The sequence below is a fragment of the Psammomys obesus genome, unplaced genomic scaffold (assembly GCF_907164565.1).
Source record: "Psammomys obesus unplaced genomic scaffold, mPsaObe1.curated_primary_1811, whole genome shotgun sequence".
Taxonomy (NCBI): Eukaryota; Metazoa; Chordata; class Mammalia; order Rodentia; family Muridae; genus Psammomys; species Psammomys obesus.
In genome coordinates this window covers 4,231,982-4,256,012 of record NW_026585580.1, presented here as the reverse complement: position 1 = coordinate 4,256,012, position 24,031 = coordinate 4,231,982, and the positions used below count along the sequence as shown (strand labels likewise).

The following is a 24,031-nucleotide window of genomic DNA, read 5'->3' as shown; positions in this document are numbered from 1 at the left end:
GCCTTATTTGAATCAGCCCCAAAGCAAAGAGTTTAGGTTGTGCCCAATCATTTGATGAATGGGTGACTGCAAACTATATGGCTGCAGCAACTGACATTACAATCACAGTGATGGATCTGGAAGAATAGTCAGGAATAATGTCAGTTTATAAGCAGGCAAATGTAACCATCCTAAGAGATTCTAGGGTAGCTGTTGTTTAATGGGTATAATGCTTCAAATTTTCAAAACTGAACATTTCTGGTCATCTATTTGACTGCCAAATGAATATAGTCAACACTGCTGAATTATGAATTCAAAATATTTTCCATGAACAATTTTATGTTATGTTGTTTTTTTTTGTTAAATAAACAAACAGAAATCAAAACAAACATAAAAACAAAAATTAAAAAAATCCCAAGGAAAGAGAAATGAATAAAATATCGAGAGATATTGGGGGAATGATTTAATGAAGTATGAGAACACTTTGTATCAAAATGAAAGAGTAGAAAAGCAATAGATGAAGTCAAAGGTAAATAGGAACTGACACTATGAGGAAAGGAAGACACAATAATCAACAAAGGGACAATAATAAGTAGGAGAAAGTTAGGATTGCATGAGACAAGAAAGAATATGGAATGAAGAATAATCTGACTTGAAGAAAAAAATGCAAGCCAGACAAAAGTGTAGGGGTCATAGACCAAGCACATTTCAATGACATGAGCTAGGAGAAGAAGTAGAAGTAAAAGAAGAAGAAGAAGAAGAAAAAGAAGAAGAAGAAGAAGAAGAAGAAGAAGAAGAAGAAGAAGAAGAAGAAGAAGAAGAAGAAGAAGAAGAAGAAGAAAAGAAGAAAACGAAGGAAAAGGAGGAGGAGTTAGAGGATTTAGAGGACAAAGAGGAGGAGGCATGGAAAGATAGATGCTTGGAGACTTCAAACATAATGCTTAACAATAGAATGGGTCTTCTGGGAGATTACTTAACCAGGAAGACTAATTGCAGTATTTACATAATGATTTACAGGGTTGAGTTCCCTGTTCTCTTTGTTTAAGACAGTATCAGTAAAAGGTTATTATTCAATTGACATATAAATTTATCTTGTAAGTAAGTACTTTATGTCAAGATCATTTGCATATGACAAGAATCTTATCTAGTGACAAACATATTCTCAAGTGGGAATCTGATTGGATTCCAGTGTACTTTCTACCATTCTCCACTCATAGCTTACTTTCCATTCATGTTACACAAATTTGTAAGGATGATATATGGAAGTCTTCATCCTCTACTGAAGGGGGATGATTAAGCTGTTGACTGGGAGACATAAATCTCCCACACACATGTGATTACCAAGTTTTCTCTCTTTGTGTCTCATGATATGTCATTTGACAGCTGTTTTGATTTCTTAGATCTCTTCACATTAACAAGTGTAAGGATATGAACATTTGAGAGTTTCTCTTTTAACTTCATGTATACAAAATATTTGTTTTTCTAAATTTTTGTTGAATACTGCTCATGAGAAGTATACCATTGTTATACTTTAGTTTATTGAATTAAGGACCTTTTCTAATTTTACAAATACAAAAGGTCAACTCTAATTATTTTAAAATATCAGATAAGTATATAATTCCAGGGAATAGGAACTTTTTTCATATACTGCTTTTTTTAATTCACTGTAGTGGTAAATGTTATTTTTTAAATATGCTATATCATGAAAGCAATAAAAATGTACTAAATCTTTAAATGGTTTAACATTTAAGATGTATTTGAATATAAATAATACATAATATAAACTTTCTAAAATAATAAGTTCTCCTTAAATTTGCTCACATTCAACACCACAGTTGTCATGCTAACTTCTGTGGGGTTTTTTTGTTTTTTTTTTTAATAATGAGGATGGGACAAGAAAAGGACAAGGTGATTATAAATTAACTCTGCAAACTGTGTGGATTGGGAGAATTCAAGATTATTTGTACTGTAAAGGAAACTCATTATTATTACAAATGAGTTACTTTTCATTATTCACATATTTTTTTTCTTTTATTCAGATCCTCTAATACAGACACACACTTGGCCTTTTGAAAATTTGTTGATTTGACAATATATATATATTATTTTGGCAATTTTTTTTGTGTGTGTGTTGTGTTTGGTTTGGTGTGGTTTGGTCAGAGGGAAAATTTATGTAATATCCCCAGTAAACTGGGAAATGTAGAGAGCAACACTTAATTATGTAGTTTCTGTCCCAGCTGAATTTCAGGTCTCTCTTTCACCCCACAGTTGTCAGCCTCTGCTGATTAAGCACCAGCATTTTGACTCCAATAAATCTTTGTTTCATAAGGATCATACTGCACCTTTGAATGCTTACCTGCACACATCCCTGGATGTGCTCATTTGATGCCAGTGTCGTTTCATTCCCTTATAAACTGACAGAGCCTAAACCATCTGCAGATTTCAACCAATGTCCCTGTGGGTGGAGCTACCACCAGTTGATAATCATTGATTTGTACTGAACAGAAATTAATCTGTAAAAGTTAATATAGACTACGGAATGGTTTAGGATTCATTTTTATGAATGTCAGAGTTGTTATATTTATTTTTTTCCATAGTGAAACTTTTAGACTTAAAGGGATTATTTTATATATAATGCAACCTAAATCATATGAAAATTTCTAGATGTTTATTTCAAAACCTGGTGATAATGTTTGTATATTGTATATATTTTACTTTCTCTTTGGCTTGTATCAAGTAGAGCTATGACAATATATCTGGTACCAAATATTTTTAAAAAGTAGACAACCTTATGAAATTTATGTAAATTAAATAACTATATTATACTCTTTTTCAAAATTACTAGATAATTCAAATTTTTTAGTTTACTATAAAATGAAAGACTGTTACAGAACAATTTTACATAAAATTGAAAACTTGAGCTTAACAAAAATCTTATGAATAGCCTCTTGATATAAATCTTTTAGACTCTAAACCTTATAAAGCATGTGTTCTAATTTTGTGCCAACTTATAAGTCTCTAAAAATGACAAATTATTAATAATTTCTTGTCCCATAAAGAAATTAAATGATGTTATTGAATTACATAACTTCAACACACAATAATAAAGACTACTTAAAATGGCTAAGTAGCATTACTCTTCTTATTCCAGTATCATGATTTAACTAAGCTGCTAAATTTCTTGGACGTGTTTGTGGTTCACAAAGAAAATTTTGCCAATTTAGCTGTTTAACGTTTTCTAGCATTGTGCTATATACACTGAGTGTAGTTTGATAAAAGATGAGATGTTGTCATTAACACTTTACATAGTGGGGCAGTTTGCCCAGTTTGGTACCTGGAAATGAATGAAAAAAAATAGGTTAAAATATACATTGTTAAAAAATAAAATATATTCATATAAATTTCTTTGAGAAGTCCTTCTTTGATTGACTTTACATAGATGCGAACATATGTATATAGATATACATATTTTAAAGCTGTATAACACTTATGTGTATATAGCTAAATGCAAATATTAGATATTCTGTAATCAATGGATATTTATTAGTTTTGGGTTTCCCAGCTTGCCATGAAGTAGATGAAAAATATTAGTTTTCTCTCATCCCTGGAACTTTTTCTATATATTGTTTTTAAAAGACTTTCCAATGACTTTTATAGAATCATTAAATGACTTTTATTGAATAATACTCTAATTGGGTTGCTTTTTCGATGTTTTTACAACTTATTGCAATAAGTCAACAACATTAATGGAATGAAATGGTTTATCCAAATATTAAGGTGTTATTTTTATGTGTGTGGGGGGAATTATTTTGAAATTTAGTAATAGATCATTTAAAGTGCCATGTAAAATTGTGTGTTAAAATGAACCTGTGGTGTTCTGAAGTGTATGTATATACACTGTGGCATAATTACACATTATTATAGTTTTTAAAACTTTATAATATTCTTTAGAGACTTTAAAAGAGCAGATGTTGAGTACTTTTACCAAAAAAACTAATAATAACCTGTAGTAATGCACTGTCTAACTAGATAAATTTTAGGGTTTTTGTTTTGTTTTGTTTTGTTTGTTTTCGGCTTTTTGAAACAGGGTTTCTCTGTGTAGCCTGGGATGTCTTGGATTCTCTTTGTAGACCAGGCTGGGCCCAAACTCACAGAGATCTGCCTGCTTCTTCCTGTCTGAGTGCTGGGATTACAGGCGTGCGCCACTGCACCAGCCTTTAGCTTTCAGCTTTCAAGTAAGATCATGATCAACATACACATGAAGAAAATTTTAGAAGTATTATATTTACTTAGAAAGTATCTATGCCATTTTTTATGGACTTGTGCTTAGAGATACCCACTGGAGGAGGAAAATGAACTTTTCTCTGCTACTCTTATGTGGTCCAGGAGTGACCTCAACCTTCTGAGCTCAAGATATTCTCAGTGTTCTAAGACAGAGAGATCTGGCATCAAGAGAGCAGGTTCTCAACAGAACGTTTCTCCTGGCTTATTTGTACTTGATTTATTTGTGAGTTAATTCCCCATGCTAATAGATAGGAGAGCAGTAGCCTGACATTCAGAACAGGGATTTAAACTTTGAGGTCCAGTGAGCTTGTGTAAATTACACCAATATTTATTTACATAGCATTCAATACTCATTCTGAAGGAACCCACAGTATTTTTTTCAGTCAAGTTGGAATTATGCATAATGAGATATTTGTAGTATTGTTAGGACCATGCTTACTCTAATTCTGTTTTTATATAACTTGGCTGTTGATCTTGTTGCTGTTTTAGAAACATAATTAGGAGCGTTTCCAATACCATCAAACTGTCAAAGGAGGAGAGCGATTGTCTTCTATGTCCATGACTTTTAAAAACCCATTCCTGTGCTCACTGCTCTCCTTGAAATGAGGAAAGGGAGGACCCTTTGAGAATAGATACAGTGGTTTAAATATACCCCTACTCAAAAAATGGTGAATGTACCTCCAAAGTTTTAGATGAAAATAATTTTTTTAAAAAGGAAGCTTAAAATCTATTTTAAATGCATACAACCAATTATCAGGGAAAAGTTTTTTCTTTTAATTTTCTGACACAATATGTTTCTGAAGCGTCACAGGAACTAAAACTTAATTGTCCTTAGATATTTAAATACAAATTTAAAATTAAAAGTTCAGCCTTGTTATGAGAAATTTAATTTTTCTTTATTCTTCTTAAATGACCATGCTTTAAAATAACATGAATCTTTTATCAAAAGAAAGGGGAGTTTCCATTTACAGAGGTTAAAAAATGGGATAGTTTAAAACTCATTGTTAAAACTATAGAAGAAAATCACATATAGTTTTTTATTATTTTAATACATTTTTAAATTAAATTTAAAAGCTTATGTCCAACTAGAATGTTAGTGAAAGTGGGTTTTCAAAATATCTTCATATTTTGATGATTTCTTTTCTTAACTGTACAGAAGAAGTCTTTGACTTTGATTCTCTTCTTTGTGGCTGAAGCTCCTTTGCTTTATTACAGTACATGGAGTTTGGGAGGAATGGTCACCATGGAGCTTATGCTCTTTTACATGTGGCCGAGGCCAAAGAACGCGCACCAGGTCATGCACACCTCCTCAGTATGGAGGGAGGCCCTGTGAAGGACCTGAAACACATCACAAGCCTTGTAATATTGCTCTCTGTCCAGGTAAGCATGTTGGGCATTTGTGGAAGCTTGCATTAATGTACTTCATATATTGTCCCTGATGTACATGGCATACATAAAGCATACAACTAGTATTGAGCCTTGCTGGAAATGTTTTCTTTCATTGCTGTCCTTTATCTGGATGAAACACGTAATTGCCCAGGTTCCTATGTTTGTAGTGATGTACGTTTTCTTGGGTGAAACCATTTGATGTTCATCTCTCCATATTTCTCTATATGTTTACGTTAATGTTTTAAAATAAAGGTTTATTTATACAGTTATCTTTTGTAAAGAATCACAAAGAGTTCTCAGGTCTTGAGGTGAGTTGTTACCTTCGGGTATAACTAGTAAGACCTGTCTTAGGATTGTTTCTCCCAGTGTTATTTATATATACTCATTCAGTCAAAGAATGTAATTTGTCACTAACCACATGAGAAAACTGCCAATATTTTCTGAGAAATATCATACGACCATATGTATAGTCTTCCTTGGAGTGTATTTATATCATCATCATTTTCCTTCTGCCTAATAATCTATTTCTACATCATCTAAATTTGATAATTCTGCCTATTATCCCAGAGCTGTCTTTATAGTATTGTCAAACATCAAAGAGTTTCATAAAGAATAAGAAATTCTAATCTCTGGTTTCAAGGGGGACAAATTTAGGGTATGTTAGTAAATGAATACATGACAATCTATCAGGAAGCTAAAGTCAATGACAAGTGGCAACAAGAATGAAAAAAATCAGTGTTTAAAACAAAAATCACTCCTTTACTCTTTAGAAGGTTTCATTGGTAGACTGGTTTATAATCTACTCTGTATGAAAGCAGCATAGTGGAACTCACATAGATGCTTTTCTGTAAATGTATTTTCCAACACAAATCCAGCTTCTTCCATGGACATAAATTCTTCAAGTCAGTGTCTTTTGTTATAATGTTTTAGAAATTATTATTTTTTATGACTTCTTTTCAGAATTTTTTATTTTTTTGACAATGTATTCATTATATAAGGTCCTTCCCTCACTCCTCCTCCCAGCCCACCCTCTCTCCTTCTTCCCCTCATCCCCTTCCCCTAGTCCACTGAAAGGGGGAGTTCTCTACCATTGACATCTGTCTATAGCTTGTTAAGTCTCATCAGGACTGCCTGGATCCTCTTTCTCCATGTCCTTACAAGGACACATCATCAGAGGCGAGTGATCAAAGAGCAGTCAACTGAGTTCATGGTAGAGGCAGCCCCTCCTCCCCTCACTCAGAGATCCACATGAAGACCAGCTGCCAGTTGGCCACATCTGAGCAGGGGTCTAGGTCCTCTCCATACATGGTCCTCCATTGGTGCATCAGATTCTGCCAGACTCCCTGGGCTTAGATCCTTTAGCTTTGTTGCTCTCCTTGACCAGTTCCTGTTCCCTCCATGTCCCTCTAATCCCACCCCATTCTTCTTCCATAAGACTCCCTGCACTCTACCCAAAGTCTGGCCATGAGTCTCAACATCTGTTTTGATCCCCTGTTGGGTGGAGCCTTTCAGAGGACCCTCTATAGTAGACTCCGTGGAGACCAATAGAGGAGTCAGAAAGAAGTAGTGGTGAACAGATACAAAATACAGTCCATACATTTATGAAGTTTTCAAAAAATAAATAAAAATATCTAAAAAAAAAATACAATTTTCATCCAGTTCCATGTAAAGCTTTATGAGTTCCATGGATATATATCTCAATAGTAATTCAATTGTGAATATTAGAACTCAAAATCATAATTAATTTGGTGCAAATCATTTCCAGACAATCCACCTATGTTGTCTTTGGTGTTTCTTCATTTTGCCTATAGGTACATACCCCACACATTCACGTACAGTCTTCGAAATGCTGTCCCTTTTAAAAGGTTTTTCAAAGCTGACTCAAACCTTTGAAGAACGGGCCAGTTCATCTTTAAGTAACCCGTATGGATGTGTCTTTGTATTCTTAAATTTATCATAAGTTTTCTCTGCTTATTTTTATTTTGGGGTCGAGTTTTACCACAAAAGATGCAAATTCCTATATTGTATTTCAGTTTGCTTACTCTGAATGGGAATGCTTATAGTTGTGGCTTTTCAAATTTTTCATTCTGTATCAGAAATTTTCACTTATGATTTTAAAATATGTGACATATTTGGTACAAACACTAGGAATTCTCTTCAGAAATAATTGTTTATATAGCTAAACTGAGCCACCTCTATTGATTACAAAGCCTTCCTCAGTATCAGCTAGGTACAAGGCATTGTTAAAAAAGAATACATAGTCCATGATTTCAAGAATATAAGAAGATTCACATATAAGCATGTAAAATGTTGAATGAAGTATCCTAGTGACATTAAACGTTATAGTTTAATTGTTTTAAGGTTTAACCTAACATTTCTTATAATCTTACTATCTGGGATTCTTTTGTCATTTTCTTATGATATATAGATGTGATAGCAAGTATGCCAACAGTAAAGTAAATGGTTACTAGTACAGTAAGTCTACCAGCTTGACCTGGAATGTGCTGCATACAAGGACAGAAGAAACACATAAAGTCACAAATCACATCCATCCCCACTACTGTAATATTTAACATCTGAGCTTCATAATATATGGTGCTATTTTTCAGTGAAATACTTCAAGCAAAAGATTTCAGACACTTTTTCATTAAGAAATGTTTCTATCCTGCAGGGTATCAAAGCAGAGGCTGAGACTCATAGTCAAACTTTGGACAGAGAGTAGGGAATCTTATGAAAGAAGGGAGAGATAGAAAGATCTGGAAGGGGTAGGAGCTCCACAAGGAGAGAAAAAAAATATCTGTGCATAGGGGTCCTTTCTGAGACTGATACTCCAACCAGGGACCATTCATGGAGATAACCTAGAACCCCTGAACAGATTGAACCTGTGACAGCTCAATCTAAGTAGGTTCCCTAGTAAGGGGAACAGAGACTGTCTCTGACATGAACTCAGTGCCCTGATCTTTGATCACCTCCCCCTTAGGGGCAAGCAGCCTTACCAGGCCACAGAAGAAGACAATGCATCTAGTCTTGAGACCTGATACGCTAGGGTCAGATGGAAGTGGAGTAGGACCTGCCCTATCAGTGGACTTGGGGAGGGCATGGGAGAAGATGAGGGAAGGTGGGATTGGGAAGGAATTAGGGAGGGGGCTACAGCTGGGATAAAAAGTGAATAAACTATAATTAATAAAACAATAAATAAAATTTTAAAAAATGGAAAAAATGTTTCTGAACCTTGTAAGCTACTGTAAGGATGACATATGTGTTCATCAAGAAATGAAATATTTTTTTTTTAACTTATGCACTTTGGTATAGAACTACAAGTAGTTAATATCCCATCTGGTGCTTTCCCTAGAAAATATCCAGTTTCTCTCACTTCTTTTGAGTGTGGAAAGCTTCTGCCTGACAACCAAATAAAGAGGGAAGAAAGGAAGAAAAGGGTAGATTCTGCATTTCTACCTTCGTTGTTATTTACTCTCCTAGTTTCTGTCCCTGTTGCTGTGATAAGATACCCTCACAAAAGCAACTTAAAGGAGAATGGTTTAATTTTGGCTCACAGTTCAAGGTGCAGCCCGCCATGGTCAGGAAGTTAAGGCACCAGGGGTTTCAAACACCCCATCCAATTGAATCTAGTCAATAGGCAGAGTATAGTAAATGAATGCTTACTAGTTTTCAGGTTGCTTCTTCACTTTATACAGTCTGGGATCCCCTGACCACAAAATCATCCTGGTAATAATTAAGGTGGGCCTTCCCACATCAATTAATGCAATCAAGATAATCCTTCAGAGACATACTCAGAAGCTAACCTTAATCATTCCCAGGTATGCCCTGAGGCTTTTCTCCCAGGTGATAGCAGATTCTGTTAAGCTGACAATTAACACCATCACCCTTACTACATTAAAGTCTTGTCTGAGAACAGCGGTTGCTGTTGATGGGGAAGACAGGCAGAAAAGTAGAGCAGCAGTGGGAATCAGTTTGTTTAGAGTTATTATGGAAGGGTTTGTGTATACCCTTAGTGTTTAATTGTCTTTGTGGTCTGTCTTTCTCATCAAAACAAACATAAAACAAAGTCCAACCTCCTTTGTTTTAGGTTACTGTTTTGTCTGAAATTTTATTGCTGTAACTTATTGCATTCAATCATGATGGTAACTACTGACATACATGAATATATAGTACCTCTCTTCAGTTTCCTTCCTATTTAAAAAAATACAGTGAATACATTTTCTTTTCATATACATTTAAATGAACATACATATATTGTTTGTGTATTTATATATGTAGATCTTTATATACTATATATCCATAAATTTATAAACCTCATTACAATTTTTTAGTTATATTTTCTAGAAATATTTCAATTATATTAATGTGATGTAGTGATAGAATTTTTGTACTTTCATAAGGACCTATGAAAGTAGGTCCTTTTTTTTTTTTTTTTTTTTTTTTTTTTACTGTGATTTTCGCTCTCTGAGACTTGTCAATGTGACCTTTGAGAGAATTAGAAAGGGCTTGTTAAGGGAGTTGGGCTTGTGTGTTAAGCAATTTGGTGAAGAAGGAAGAGCATTGTTCTGGATTGCATGTTGTTTTCCTGACTGGATATAACATACATTTTCTAGAGAAAAGGGAAGAGCTCCCATTATTGACAAAAAAAAAAAACAAAACAAAAAACAAAAAACAAAAAAACAGTCCATCATGTTAGCTGTGAAATGAATATTTTGTGCTATGGGTGGGTGTGCTGTTTATCTTATTATGTTTTTATTGTTATTTATTCATTTTACATCCCTGGATTATAGCTTCCCCTCCGTCTTCTCCTCCTAGTCCCCCTGTCTCACCTCCCCCCTCTCCCAATTTCATCCCTTCTCCTCAGAAGAGGGTGGCCTCACTGGATATCAACCAGCTTTGCATATCAGGTTGCAATAAGAGGAGACACAGGTTTTTCTGTTGCGGCTAGTGGAGGCAACTAGGGGAAAGAGCTCCAAAGGCAGGCAACACAGTCAAGACAACCCCTGCTTCCACTTTAGGAGTCCCACCTAAAGACCCAGCTGCATAGTTACACATGTGCAGAGGGCCTAGTTCTATCCCATATATGCTCACTGATTGGCAGTTCAGTCCCAACAAGCCCTGATGGGCCCAGGTTAGTTGAGTCTGTAGATTTTCTTGTGATGTCCTTGACCCCTCTAGCTACTTCAATCCTTGCTCCCCTACTTCCACAAGATAGCCCAAGTTCCACTTAATGGTTAGACTAGTTATACAAACTCTTTTTTTTTTTTTTTTTTAACATGGAAGTGAAAATGTCTGACAGCACTGTTTTATAGTTGGGTTAGGTCCAGAAATGATAACACAGCCCAGATCCAAGCATATGTGAGCTGTTTAACAATGTCAGGATTTAACTATGTCAAATCCATGTTTAGATGATCCTGTTATTTGCACTATTCCAATGAGGAAATCTTTTCATTAGTGGGTCTGACTTTTATTGCCATTTAGGTACAGGTTTATGTCAAATATGATGTACCTTCATTTATCTTGTATGCCTTTTATGAAAATTATATAGGTCAATAACTTCAAAATAGAATCACTTCCTTTGAACATAAAATAATTTTCATTATATCTTAAGTTTTTAACTCAAAACCTCAAAATTAACAAACATATAATTTGCTTTGTGAATAATATTTTCCTAATAGCAGTGGAGGACTAGACAAATTGTTCTGCCCAGTTCATGAACCTCAAAGGACCAGGAATAAATAGACTCTGCTGTAAATACATGAATTTCTTTTTATTATAAATCATTACAAGCTGCAGCTTGGGCCCACACCCCCCACCGCCTAAATGGTGAGAGCCTAGAGAACCCAGTGCTCAGGTTAGTTGGGTGATTTAAGGATTCTGGTCCCTCCCAGCCTGCCCAAGGCAGGAGTGATTCCTACCTAGCAAGCATCTATTGGTCAAAATGCTGCATTTTGAATTGATTGGCTATAGGAAGGTCCCCAAACCATTAATGATCTAGTGTCCCTCCCTAGAGGGATGGGCCAGTTTCCTAGCAACTTTATCTCTAGTAGGTGGGGAAAGAATGCAGTAAGGCAGTTTTTTCCCTCAGGGCATTGCTGGACTTCCCCCACCCACCTAGTTCAGGCCTTAAATATTAATAATAGCTGCGGATTTTTAATCTTTTGGTCTCTCAGAACCAATGATTCAAAATTGTCCTTTTTGTTGTTTGTTTGTTTCAGTTTTGGCATTTCTCAACCTGAAATATATTCTTCACGTAAGAAAGTACAAATGAAATAGATCAAGAGTAACAAACATGTGAATCACAGGGAACAGACCAAAACACAGGAAGTATCTATATAAGACTCTATGTATACAGTATGTAAAGGCAAATATAATTATATAATTTTGTGGGAAACAAGTGATCTGGAAGCCAGAACAACATTCAGATCCAATTCTTAATTAGTGATGCTCATTTATATAATTTATTATTGCTTTCAACATTCCTTACTTTTCTCACTTGTAAATTGAACCAGTATTCATATGACAGGAATGGTCAGATTAAAGTGAAGTAGAAACATGAAAAATTATAAAATGATGTAGAGTGGAAGATCATTAGCAAGCTTTTTATAAGGACACCACTTTAATATTTGGGTCTTTTGCAGGATATAAGAAAAATAAATTCAAGGTGTCATTTTTGAGCTCTAGAGCTTTAGCCATAGAGTCAGAGATGCTTGCCACAGGTTCAGGCAAGTATTCACCAAATGCTTGTTCCTGTGAGTGGAGCTAATGTATCATTATATTATTCTGTTTGAGAAATGCATTCCTGTGAAGCCAGACTCCCCATGGTGGAGAGTTTTCCCCAGGTCTTCTTTCCAGGCACATTTGCATATGTTTGCAAATTCTTCCAGAGAACTGTAGCCAAAGGACAGTTGCCCTGGGACAGACCTGGGTTCAGTGTCCTACTGACCTAACATTTCGATCCTTGGCATTCCGAGCAGAGTAGCCTGCCTGTCCCTCTGCGGGGAGCCCTTCTGGTGACACAGTGATTGGGGCGATGCCGAGCTCTGTGTGCACTTGGTTCAAAGGTCTGCAGTTCTCTCTGCTTGAGCATGTTACAATCTGACATTCAACTGCTGCCCCATTAACCTGTTTTTTAATTAATTTATATTTTGTCACTGTAATATTTTAATATTTAATGATTCATGCTGACTATGTTTGCTTTATGTCATTTTGGGTTTTAGCACTTTGCCATAATCTTTTAAGTTCTTTGCTTGTATTTTTTTTCTATGAATTGTACATTATTTGTATAAGGGTTTGCATCATACTTGTTTCTAACTTCTAAAAATACTTTTGTGTTGTGATTCCTCTTTTATTATCATTCATTTTAAAATAGAAAATAGGAAACAGATTTTTTTTTTCCTTTTTCTGTTGATTTCCAAGGCAACAAGTCAGGCTTTTCCCAAACATTTGAGCCTTGTGTTATGAAAGGATCTTTTCGATTCCTGGTAACTCCTAGCTAAATGAATCTGAGCCCTCTAGAGTTTCCATCATTAAATCAGACAGCTTTACAGTCAGATGCCAGGATTCTTCTGCTCACAGGTCTGCTCTCTGTCCCATTTACTCATTCAGCAACATGCAAACAGAACCGCTGCTGAAATAATAGTTAGTGTTGGTATCCAAGACTTAATGGCTGGGTACACAATCTATCCACCTGTTCTGTATTCTTAACAAGTCTTGATCTAGTTATGACAATACACTAAAGCCAATACATTTACTAAGATATTACATGAAATGTAATAGGAAACAGTTATTATTTCTTCTAGATTGGCTTGGTTCTGTCTGGCAGGATGAAGTCCACATTTCAATACAAATATCAGAGATCTAATAATTCAGCCTCTGCCAGTGTAACTCTTCTGGCTCCAAAAATCAGGTAGTTTGTCAGATTGATGAAGTGAAGTACCTCTGTGTTCCTGTGACTGCATATTGTTGAGTGCTTATGCTGTTCAATCTTTCAGATTTTTTCCTGTTCCAGAATAAAGCTCTTTTGTTCTCTGTTCTTACCTGCCATTGTAAAATGGCTCAAAAAGCAACAGGAATTATTTTATTTTTGTTAATTAATTAATATACTTATTTATTGTTATTTATTACAATTACCCTCCCTCTCATAGAGGAGGACCTCCTCCCCTTCTATCTGACCCTAGCCTGTCAGGTATCATCAGGCATGTCTTCATCAGCTTCCTATGTGGCCTGGCATGGCAGCACACCAAAGGGAGAGGTGATCAAAGAGCTTGCCCCTGAGTTCATGTCAGAGACAGTCCCTGCTCCCCTTACTATGGTACCCACTTGGACACTGAGCTGCCATGGGCTACATCTGTGCAGGAGTTCTACGTTATCTCTATGCATGGTCCTTGGTTGGAGTATTGGTCTCTGCAGTTCCCCCTGTGACCAGGGTTTTTTTTTTTTTTTTTTTTTTTTTTGGCTCTCTGGAGCTCCTGTCCCCTCCATGTCTTTTTATCTCCCCCTTCTTTCATAAGATTCTCTGCACTTTGCCAAAAGTTTGCTATGAGTCTCAGTGTCTCCATCAATACCCTGATGGATAGGGTCATTCATAGATCCCCTGTGGAAGGCTCCTATCCTTTTCTCTGTTGTTCAGAAGATGGAAACAGGCAAGAGGAATTTTTTAATTGAAAGATTAATATTTAAAAAATAAATAAAAAGAATCAAACTGTGGGTTCTTGCCATCTAACTGAAAGGACTTGAAAAGGGTTTATAAAATTATGTCTCTAATCTGAGTGAATTTCCTGGAATAAATTATGAGGTCTGGTGTACCATATGAAAGTGGCTTTCAATGACGGGAAGAGAAAGGCAACGTCTTCTTCTCATTGCACAGAATTCTGTATAAAGCATAGCAGAACATCTTACTACTACCTAAATGTAACTCATTATCTATCAATACAACTTTCCATTTATGTTCATGAGCCTCTGGTAACTAGGATTCTGATTTTTTTTTAAATTACTCTTACGTTTATTATGGCACTAGTACCACTTTATTCTTTTTTTGATATATTTTATTTTAATTATACTTTATTTACTTTGTATCCCCCCTCTAGTTCCCTCCCCCCTCTAATTCCCTCCCTCCTCCCCTCCCAATCATTCCTTTCCTCCCCCTTCTCCACATACTCCTCTCCCCAAGTCCACTGGTAGGGGAGGGTTTCTTTTTCTTCCTTCTAATCCTAGTCTGCTAGGTCTCCTCAGGAGTGGCTGCATTGTCTTCCTCTGTGGCCTGGTAAGGCTGCTTCCCCCTCAGGGGGAGGTGATCAAAGAGCAGGCCAATCAGTTCATGTCAGAAGCAGTCCCTGTTCCCATTACAGTGGAACCCACTTGGATACTGAACTGCCATGGGCTACATCTGTGCAGGGGTTCTAGGTTATCCATGCATGGTACTTGGTTGGAGTATGAGTCTCAGGAAAGACCCCTGTGCTCAAATTTTTTGGTTCTGTTGCTCTCCTTGTGGAGCTCCTGTCCTCTCCAGATCTAACTATTATTTCCTAATTCTTTCATAAGATTCCCTGCATTCTGGCCAAAGTTTGGCCATAAGTCTCAGCATCTGCTTTGATAGTCTGCAGGGCACAGCCTTTCAGAGGCCCTCTGTGGGAGGCTCCTAACTTGTTTCCTGTTTTCTTTTTCTTCTGGGGCCCATTTTCTTTGCCTTTCGGAGTGGGGATTGAGCATTTTAGCCAGTCATCCCTCTTGATTAGTTTCTTTAGGTGTACAGACTTTAGTAGGTTTATCATATATTATATGTCTATATGAGTGAGTATATACTGTGTGTGTCTTTCTGCTTCTGGGATAGCTCACTCAGGATGATCCTTTCTAGATCCCTCCATTTACCTGCAAATTTTATGATTTCCTTGTTTTTCATTGCTGAGTAATACTCCATTGTGTAGATGTACCACAATTTCTGTATCCATTCTTCAGTTGAGGGGCATCTGGGCTGTTTTCAGCTTCTGGCTATTACAAATAAAGCTGCTACAAACATGGTTGAGAAAATGTCCTTATTGTGTGCTTGAGCCTCTTTTGAATATAAGCCTAGGAGTGGTATAGCTGGATCTTGAGGAAGCGCTATTCCTTGTTGTCTGAGAAAGCACCAGATTGATTTCCAGAGTGGTTGTACCAGTTTACATTCCCACCAGCAGTGGAGGAAGGTTCCCCTTTCTCCACAACCTCTCCAGCTCGTGTTGTCACTTGAGGTTTTCATCTGATGGGTATAAGGTGAAATCTCAGGGTCATTTTGATTTGCATTTTCCTGATGGCTAATGAGGTTGAGCATTTCTTTAAGTGTTTCTCTGCCATTTGATATTCTTCTATTGAGAATTCTGTTTAGCTCTGTTCCCCATTTTTTAATTGGATTGGTTGATTTGTTGCTTTTCAACTTCTTTAGTTCTTTATATATACTGGATATTAGCGCTCTGTCAGATAGAGGGTTGGTGAAGATTCTTTCCCAATCTGTAGGCATTTTGTTTTGAGAACAGTGTCCTTTGCTTTACAGAAGCTTTTCAGTTTCATGAGGTCCCATTTATTGATTGTTGCTCTTAGAGCCTGTGCTGTTGGTGTTCTGTTCAGGAAGTTGTCTCCTGTACCAATGAGTTCTAAGGTCTTCCCCACTTTTTCTTCTAACCAATTTATGTGTCTGGTTTTATGTTGAGGTCTTTAATCCACTTGGACTTTAGTTTTGTGCAGGATGATAAGTATGGATCTATTTGCATTTTCTACATGTAGACATCCAGTTAGACCAACACCATTTGTTGAAGATGCTATCTTTTTCCATTGTATGGTTTTGGCATCTTTGTCAAAGATCAGGTGTCCATAAGTGTGTGGGTTTATTTCTGGGTCTTCTATTCGGTTCCGTTGATCCACCAGTCTGATTCTATGCCAGTACCATGCAGCAAAATCAAAGCATCTAATGGCCACTGATCATTAATCTCCCTTAACATCAATGGACTCAACTCTCCAATAAAAAGACACAGACTAACAGAATGGATATGTAAACAAGACCCAACAATCTGTTGCATACAAGAAACACACCTAAGTCACAAAGAGAGACATATCCTGAGAGTAAAGGGCTGGAAGACAGTTTTCCAAGCAAATAGACCCAACAAGCAAGCAGGAGTAGCCATTCTAATATCTAATAAAATAGACTTTCAACCAAATTAATCAAAAGAGATGGGAAGGTCATTTCATACTCATCAAAGGAAAACTCCACCAAGAAGACACCACAATTCTGAACATATATGCCCCAAACACAAGATTTCTGCTTTTTAAGATGGACATATTTTTATTATACATACAAGGTCACATGACAGGCATCTTTTTGTGTCTGGCTTATTTCATTTAACCAAATGATCTTTGGTTTGAGTCATTCTCCAAACTACAGGATTTCATTTGCTTTATTGATGAGTAATATTTCGTTGTGTTTGGACCACACATTTTGTTGTTTTTGTTGTTTTTCATTTGTCACTTGATAGACAGATTTTTCTATTTCTTGTCTCCTGGCTCTTTTGGTACTGCTTTAGCAAGCAGAGGGTTATAGCTGATTCTTCAAATTACTAATTATTGGATATTATGATAATTCTAGTCCTATTTTGGTTTTTTGTTTGTTTGTTTCTGAGGAAAATCTACAATATTTTCCATAATAGGTATACTAATTTGTATTCCCTCCAGCAGGATGTAAAATGCTCTTCTCCCTTTTTACCAGAATGATAACAGCTGTTCTTAATGGGTGAAAAGTGTAGTATCTCATTGTAATTTTGATTTAGGCTTTTTAACTCTTTTTCTATATACATGCTAGGAATTTGTCTTCTGTTGAAATGTGTATGATGAGAATGCTTGCTTTTCTAAAATTCAGATTTCCTAGTAAGGGTCTCAGGATTTGTCTCTGACATGAACTCAGTGGCCAGTTCTTTGCTCACCTCCCACTGAAGAGAGCAGCCTTACCAGGCTACAGAGGAAAAAAATGTAGCCAGTCCTGATGAGACCTGATAGACTAGGGTCAAATGGAAGGGGAAGAGGTCCTCCCCTATCAGATGATTAAGGAATGGGCATAGAGGTAGAAGAGGGAGGTGGTTGTGACTATGAGGAGTGAGGAAGGGGGCTATAATGAGGATGCAAAGTGAATAAAGTATAATAATTAATTAATCAATTAAAATAAAATTCAGGTTGTATGTCCATTGGTATTTAAGGAGTTCCATATATATTCTGGATACTAATTCCCTCTTATGTGTATATATTGTAATTACTTTTTGTATTTAGTAGGTTATCTTCTCTTTCATGATTGTTTATTTTACCATGCAGAGAACTTGATTTGCTTGTTTGTTTGTTTGTTTGTTTTTGAAAACTTGGTTTTATTTAAACTCATTTGTCAAAATATTGCTTGGTCTGATATTTTTTCTTTTTTTCCAATTTTTAAAAATTAATTAATTCAATTCACATCTCAGGCCCTTCCCTCCTTCCCTTCCTGTCACACTCTCCCTCCTGCATTTCTGCTTACTTATTCCTCAGAATAGGTTAGTCTCCCTACCAGACAACCCCACCTCATCTATTCACATGAAAACTGAGTTCATCTTCCTCCTCTATTGCATGGTAGGGCAGTCAAATCTGAGAAAAAATGATCAAAGAGTAGGCAACATAGTCCATGTCAAAGATACCCCCCCAACTTCCCTATGTACTAGGCCCACATGAAGCCTAAGATGCCAGTTGGCTTCTTGTAAGTAGGGGACCTAGGTCCAGACCATGCATTGTCCTTGTTTGATGCTTCAGACTGCTTAGGCCCATCTAGGCCCTGGTTGATTGGCAATGATGGTCTTCTTGTGGAGCTTTTGTCACCACTAGGTCCATTTATTCTTCCTCTCTCTTTACCAGTAGGCTCCCTATGCTTCGCCTAATGTTTGCCTTTGGGTCTCAGTATATGTTACTGGGTGGAGCCTCTAAACCCTTGTAGATTCCTGTCTTCAAGCACATCAGAGTATTCTTGATAGTGATAGGGGTTGGCTTTCTTCCATGGAGTGGGTCTTAGTGTTAGGCCCTGGCAATGGTTGAACAGTCCTTCAGTCTCTGCTCTATCTGTTCTATCTTTGTCCCTGCAGGTCTTGTAGGTGCAGTAAGTTTTGGATTGAGGGTTTTTTGTTTGTTTGTGTGTTTGTTTGTTTGTGGGTGGTTTGGTGATCTCCTCTGTCTACTGAGAGTCTTGTTTAGAGAAAGGGTGTCCTCTTTAGTCTCCATGGACCCTGCTACTAGGAGTCTTAGCTAGAGTCCCTCTAATAGCCTCCCAGAGGTCTAATTCTGATTAACGTATTCAGCTTTTCACAGAGATGCCCCACCTACCATTCCTCTTTTCTCTAAAGGCCTTCTGCCCTCCTGCCCCTACTTTCCCCAGGTCTGATCTCCACCTTATTTTTCTCTGTGCTCCCTCTTCTACCCTGTTACCACTCTTCAACCAGCACCTCTGTCTATTCTATTTCCCCTTCTGTGTGAGGTTTAAGTGTCCTCCCTTGGGTCCCCCTTGATATTCAGAAGAATCCCCCTTATGTTTTCTTCTAGTCGTTTCATGCTTTACATCTAAGTCTTGATTCCATTCTAGTTAATTTTTGAAAATGGCAGTCTAGTTTTATTCTTCTTCACATGTATATCCAGTTTCCCACTGATAGTTCTTAAAAAGAATATTCTTTTAGCAATCATTCTCCTAAAATGTAGTTAAAAAGCTCTTTTGGCTGTAGGTTCATGAATTTACTTTTAGGCTATCAATGTGTTTCTTGTTCTATTAACCTGTATTTATGCCAGTATCATGCTGTTTTGATTATTGTAGTCATCTAACACATTTTGAAAACATTGTACAGTGATCGTGCTTGGTTCTTTTTTATCAAGAGCTTTGGTTATTTGTGGTTTTAGTGGTCCATTGAAATGTTAAATTTGCTTTCCCTATGTCTCTGAAAACTAGCATTGGAATTTTACTAAATGTTTCAATAACTTGCTGTGAAAAAGAAAAAAAAATGACAAAAGAAACTTTATAAAGGAAGAATTCATTTTAGCTCAAAGTTCAAGAGCACAGTAGTATATCATGATGGGGAAATTCTTAGTTTCCACAGACATTAGAGGCAGTCAGTCATGTTGCATTCACAGTCAGAAAACACAACACAGTGCTCCTGCTCAGTTTGCTTTCTTTTTTGTCTTCTGACTGGGACCTATAGTCATGGTTATAAATGTAAGGTAGGTCTATGTACCCTCACATAAGCTGATCTAGACAATCTCTCACAAGAAGATTTGTAAATATACAAAGTCTAAGTTTCATCTAAGCTTTAAAATAATCTTTTAACATAAGCTTCTATAAAATAAGCAAGATAATAAATAAATGTGCTTATCATCAAGCCCAAAGACCATACTTCCATCCCTAGGACTAACTCCTTATGGGAGAAAACTAACTCCTATAAGCGTATGTGCACCCTCATACGCATGCCACACAAACAAACAAATAAATGTTCAAATTGCAAAATAGAAACAGTTTATATATTTCTCATATCTAGTGACAGAAACAAACATTTAGTTTCCAAAAGAGACGTATGGGACCTAGAAAAGAGTTATTAGACAACCCCTTATCAAAGGCAACAAATCTTGCAGCTCCCATGGCTAGAATCTGTGGCTTGTGATTGAGTCATGTGAGCTCCAAGTGTCTTGCGTGGAGCCAGTCCTCCATCTCTGCTGCCTGAAACTAACATGGCCTACCTCTTGAGACACACATCCACATCCCACCTGTGGCCTTTATTGGCAGACATTTCGTGGTCCTCATGTCTATAACGTCTGAGGATCACTATTGCAACTTCAGATTGATTTTCACAGCTTCATAAAGTGCCCTTTGGGAGCATCCTTAAGGGCCTCTGACCCTCATTTCTGACAAAATGCTTGGGCTCTCTAGCTCTGTGGATCTGCACATAAGATGTTGTGATTCCTTCAGTCTTCCATCTGCCATGTCTTCAAAACTAGTACCACATGGAACACGTGCCAAATTCATCTATCAGCTCAGGACTGAGCATGTTCCTCTTGATCACAGCTGAATTGGCCTTTGTGGAATAATGCTCTGGGAAATACTTTCCTACGCAACTTTTGTTGTTGTTGTTGTTTTGTTTTGTTTTTGTGTTTTAGTGAAAGGCAGCCCTTCAATTGCTGTCTCAGTTCAAGTTTGTTTCTTTCAAGTGATCAAACATTTTCATTACACCAGTACTTCTGGGATCTCGTACTCCAGATACATTTCTATCATCCCAGTGCAAAACACTGTTTCTCTTTTATAACACTAATAAGTTCAACAATTACAGATGTTTAGTCCTCTGCACCCTTCTTGTTCAAATCTCCAAACTCACTCTTAACACCTTTCCTTTCAAAACCTCATAAATTTCTTATCCTTTGTTCTCTCTCTGTCTCTCTCATTGTAGAATGGGAATGGAGCAGTGAACATTAATCATTATTCATAACAGAGCCTGAACATTAACATAGCTTGAAATTCCCTCAACCAAATAAATAAGTTCATCACCTCTAAATTTATTCTCACTCAAGTACACTGGCCACGGATTAAATACAGTTAGATTCTTTACTAGAATACACATGCATAGCTCCTAACCCAGGTGCTGGTACAGCCATTGTCTCCCTACTAAACCATATGAGAGGCCTCCATGATTCACATTTATCTCGTTTTTTTTTTTTTTTTCTTTCTTCCAACCTCATTCTGAAATAACCAATTAAGCTCTTCTTACTGCATTCAAGAACTTTTCTAGCCCCAAGTTCATTGTGGCAGGGAATATATGATAGAAAAAGCTTGACGTAGCTGCTCATATTGTATCTACAGTCAGAAAGCAGAGGATGATTACTCTAATGCTCAATACACTTTTCTTTTCTTTTCAGTCCAGGAAGTCTGTCTGTGAAATGGCACTGACCATATTAGGATGGCTGTTTGCATTTAAAATAACCTAATCTATATCATCTATCGCCAAGATGCTGAAACATTTTTCCTTTATTATTTCAAGTCCCAGCAAGTTGACTCTCTCAGTATTAGTCATCACACTAAGGTTTGTGTTGGAACTGCAAATCATTTTGGATGATGTGAACATTTTGACAATATTTATCGTTCCAACCCACAAACTCAAGATGTCTGTCTTTTTCTGGGTCCTCTTCAATTTCTTTCACCAATGTTTTAAAACTTTCATTAACCTCTTCAGTCAAATTTATTCCTGGATATTGTTTTGTGGTTTCTATAAGTGGGACTGGTTTGTTCATTCTTTTTCAAGTGTTTACTATTGGCATTTAACAGCACTGCTGATTATTATATGTTGATTTTGTAAGCATCAACTTTACTAAATTCATTCATTTGTTCTATTCTTTTGAGAGAATATTTGGATTTTAGCTAAATAAGGCCATCTGTGAACAGTAAGAATTTGACTTATTTGTTCCCAGTATGTATGTTCTTTCTTATTCTTTCTTGATTGTCTGGACTTTCAAATCGATGTTGAATAAATATAGAAAATGTTAATATCCTTCTCTTCTTAAAGATGGTAAAGACAAAGCTTTCAGCTTCCTCTATGCCTTAAGTTCAATTTTAGCTGTTTACTTGTTTTGTGTGCCTTCAATCACATTAAGGTACCCTCCTTCCATTACGTCAGTGCCTCCTCTTTATGTTAAGTTAAGGTACCCTCCTTCTATTATGTTGAGATACCTTCCTTCTGTGTCTGATATGTTAAGTGTTTCTGTATGGGAGGGATGTTGGGTTTTGCCAAATGCTTTTGCTACTGTTGTGATAATAGTATAGCTGCTAACCTTCATTCTCCTGATGTGGCATGCCATGTTTATAGATTTGATTATTCTGGCTCACTCTCCATCATAGGAATAGATCCAACTTGAGCATGCTATTTAATTTTAATGTGCTATTATAATTGATTTTCTGTATTATCAAAGTATTTCTGCTGAATAATTTTGCATCTATGTTTGAAAAAGAATATTAGCCTTAGAACCTCCTTCAGTGGTGTGTTCTAGTTTTAGCATTAGGGTAATGGTGGAGTCATAGAATGTTTTTGTCTTAGTCATTGTTCTACTGTTGTAAAGAAACACCAAAACCAAGCAAATTCTCATAACAGAAAGTATTTAATGGAGGGCTTGCTTACATTTTCAGAGGTATACTCCATTATCATCATTGCAGGGAGCATGGTGTAACAAGAGTCACCAGAATGGTAGCTGAGAGTTCTATATCCTGATCTGTAGGCAGCGAGAGAGAAAACTGGGCCTGGCATGGGCTTTTGAAACCTCAAAGCCCACTTCCAGAGACACACTTTTCCCTACAAGGCCACGCTTACTCCAACAAGGCCACAAGTCGTAATCCTTCTAATTCTTTCAAAGAGTTTCACTCCTTGGTGACTAAACATTCAAAAATATAAATGAACCTATTGTTGGTGGTTGTGGGATTTTTATAAAAAACCAGTTTTTAAGAATTCTTTCTTCTCTTATTCCACATAATAATTTGAGGGAACTTAGTAGTTCTTCCATTGTTTGGAACAGCTTAGCAGTGACATATAGTCCTATTTTAATTCGGTTGGCTTTGGTTTGTTTGTTGTGGCTCTGTTTATTCACAAAAGATTATTGACTCAGCGTCATTATTTTCATTGGGATGTCTAGGTTTTCCGTTTCTTATGATTCAGTCTCGGTACGGCGCATGTGATGATTGTGTGTCCGTTTCTCTGGGCTGTGCAGGGTTGCTGCCCATATACTTTTATCTTGCTAATCTGTTGTGTTGTCTTCGTTCCCTGCTTGTTTTAAGTCTGCTATTTCTCTCTGCCAAGATATTCTTGTTTCCTTCCTTCTAATAAATCTGGGTCGAGTTTGTTCTCCTTTGTTTGCTGCCCTGAGCTGCAGTGCCGTGCTGTTCATTTTAGGAACACATGCTCTATTTGCTCTGGAGGTTGACCTCTATCAGCTCTCTCTCCTTCCTCCTTACCCGGGGGTCAGGCTTTGCTACATTGTGTCTCTATCTTCAATTGTTTGAGGCATTTTTAGAATTTATTATTGATTTAAGGCTTGACCCACCGTTGCCTCTTTTTTTTCAAAACCGATTTTGATTTCAATATATTTCGTCTGGTGGAGGTATGGCTACTCCTTCTCCGTTGTAAACCACTATATGGAATATCTTACTGGATCTTTTACTTTCAGCCTATGCAAACTTTTAGTGGTAAAATGAGCTAATTGTAAGAAACATGATACTTAAAAATCATTTTTAAACTGTAGAGATGTCAGTTTTATAATTTAACTTTTAAATTATTTTTAGCTGTGTGTGTGTGTGTGTGTGTGTGTGTGTGTGTGTGTGTGTGTGTGT

At 36.6% G+C, this 24,031-nt stretch overlaps 1 protein-coding gene across 3 annotated transcripts in view; it reads left to right on the top strand.

Moving 5' to 3' along the window:
- Positions 1-24,031, top strand: part of Adgrb3 (adhesion G protein-coupled receptor B3) — a 772,331-nt gene that overhangs the window by 294,274 nt on the left and 454,026 nt on the right. For all 3 annotated transcript variants that reach the window (XM_055606172.1, XM_055606179.1, XM_055606163.1), the window contains exon 5: positions 5,479-5,643. In XM_055606172.1, the coding sequence (XP_055462147.1) occupies positions 5,479-5,643 (165 nt within the window). The remainder of the gene's footprint in view (positions 1-5,478; positions 5,644-24,031) is intronic.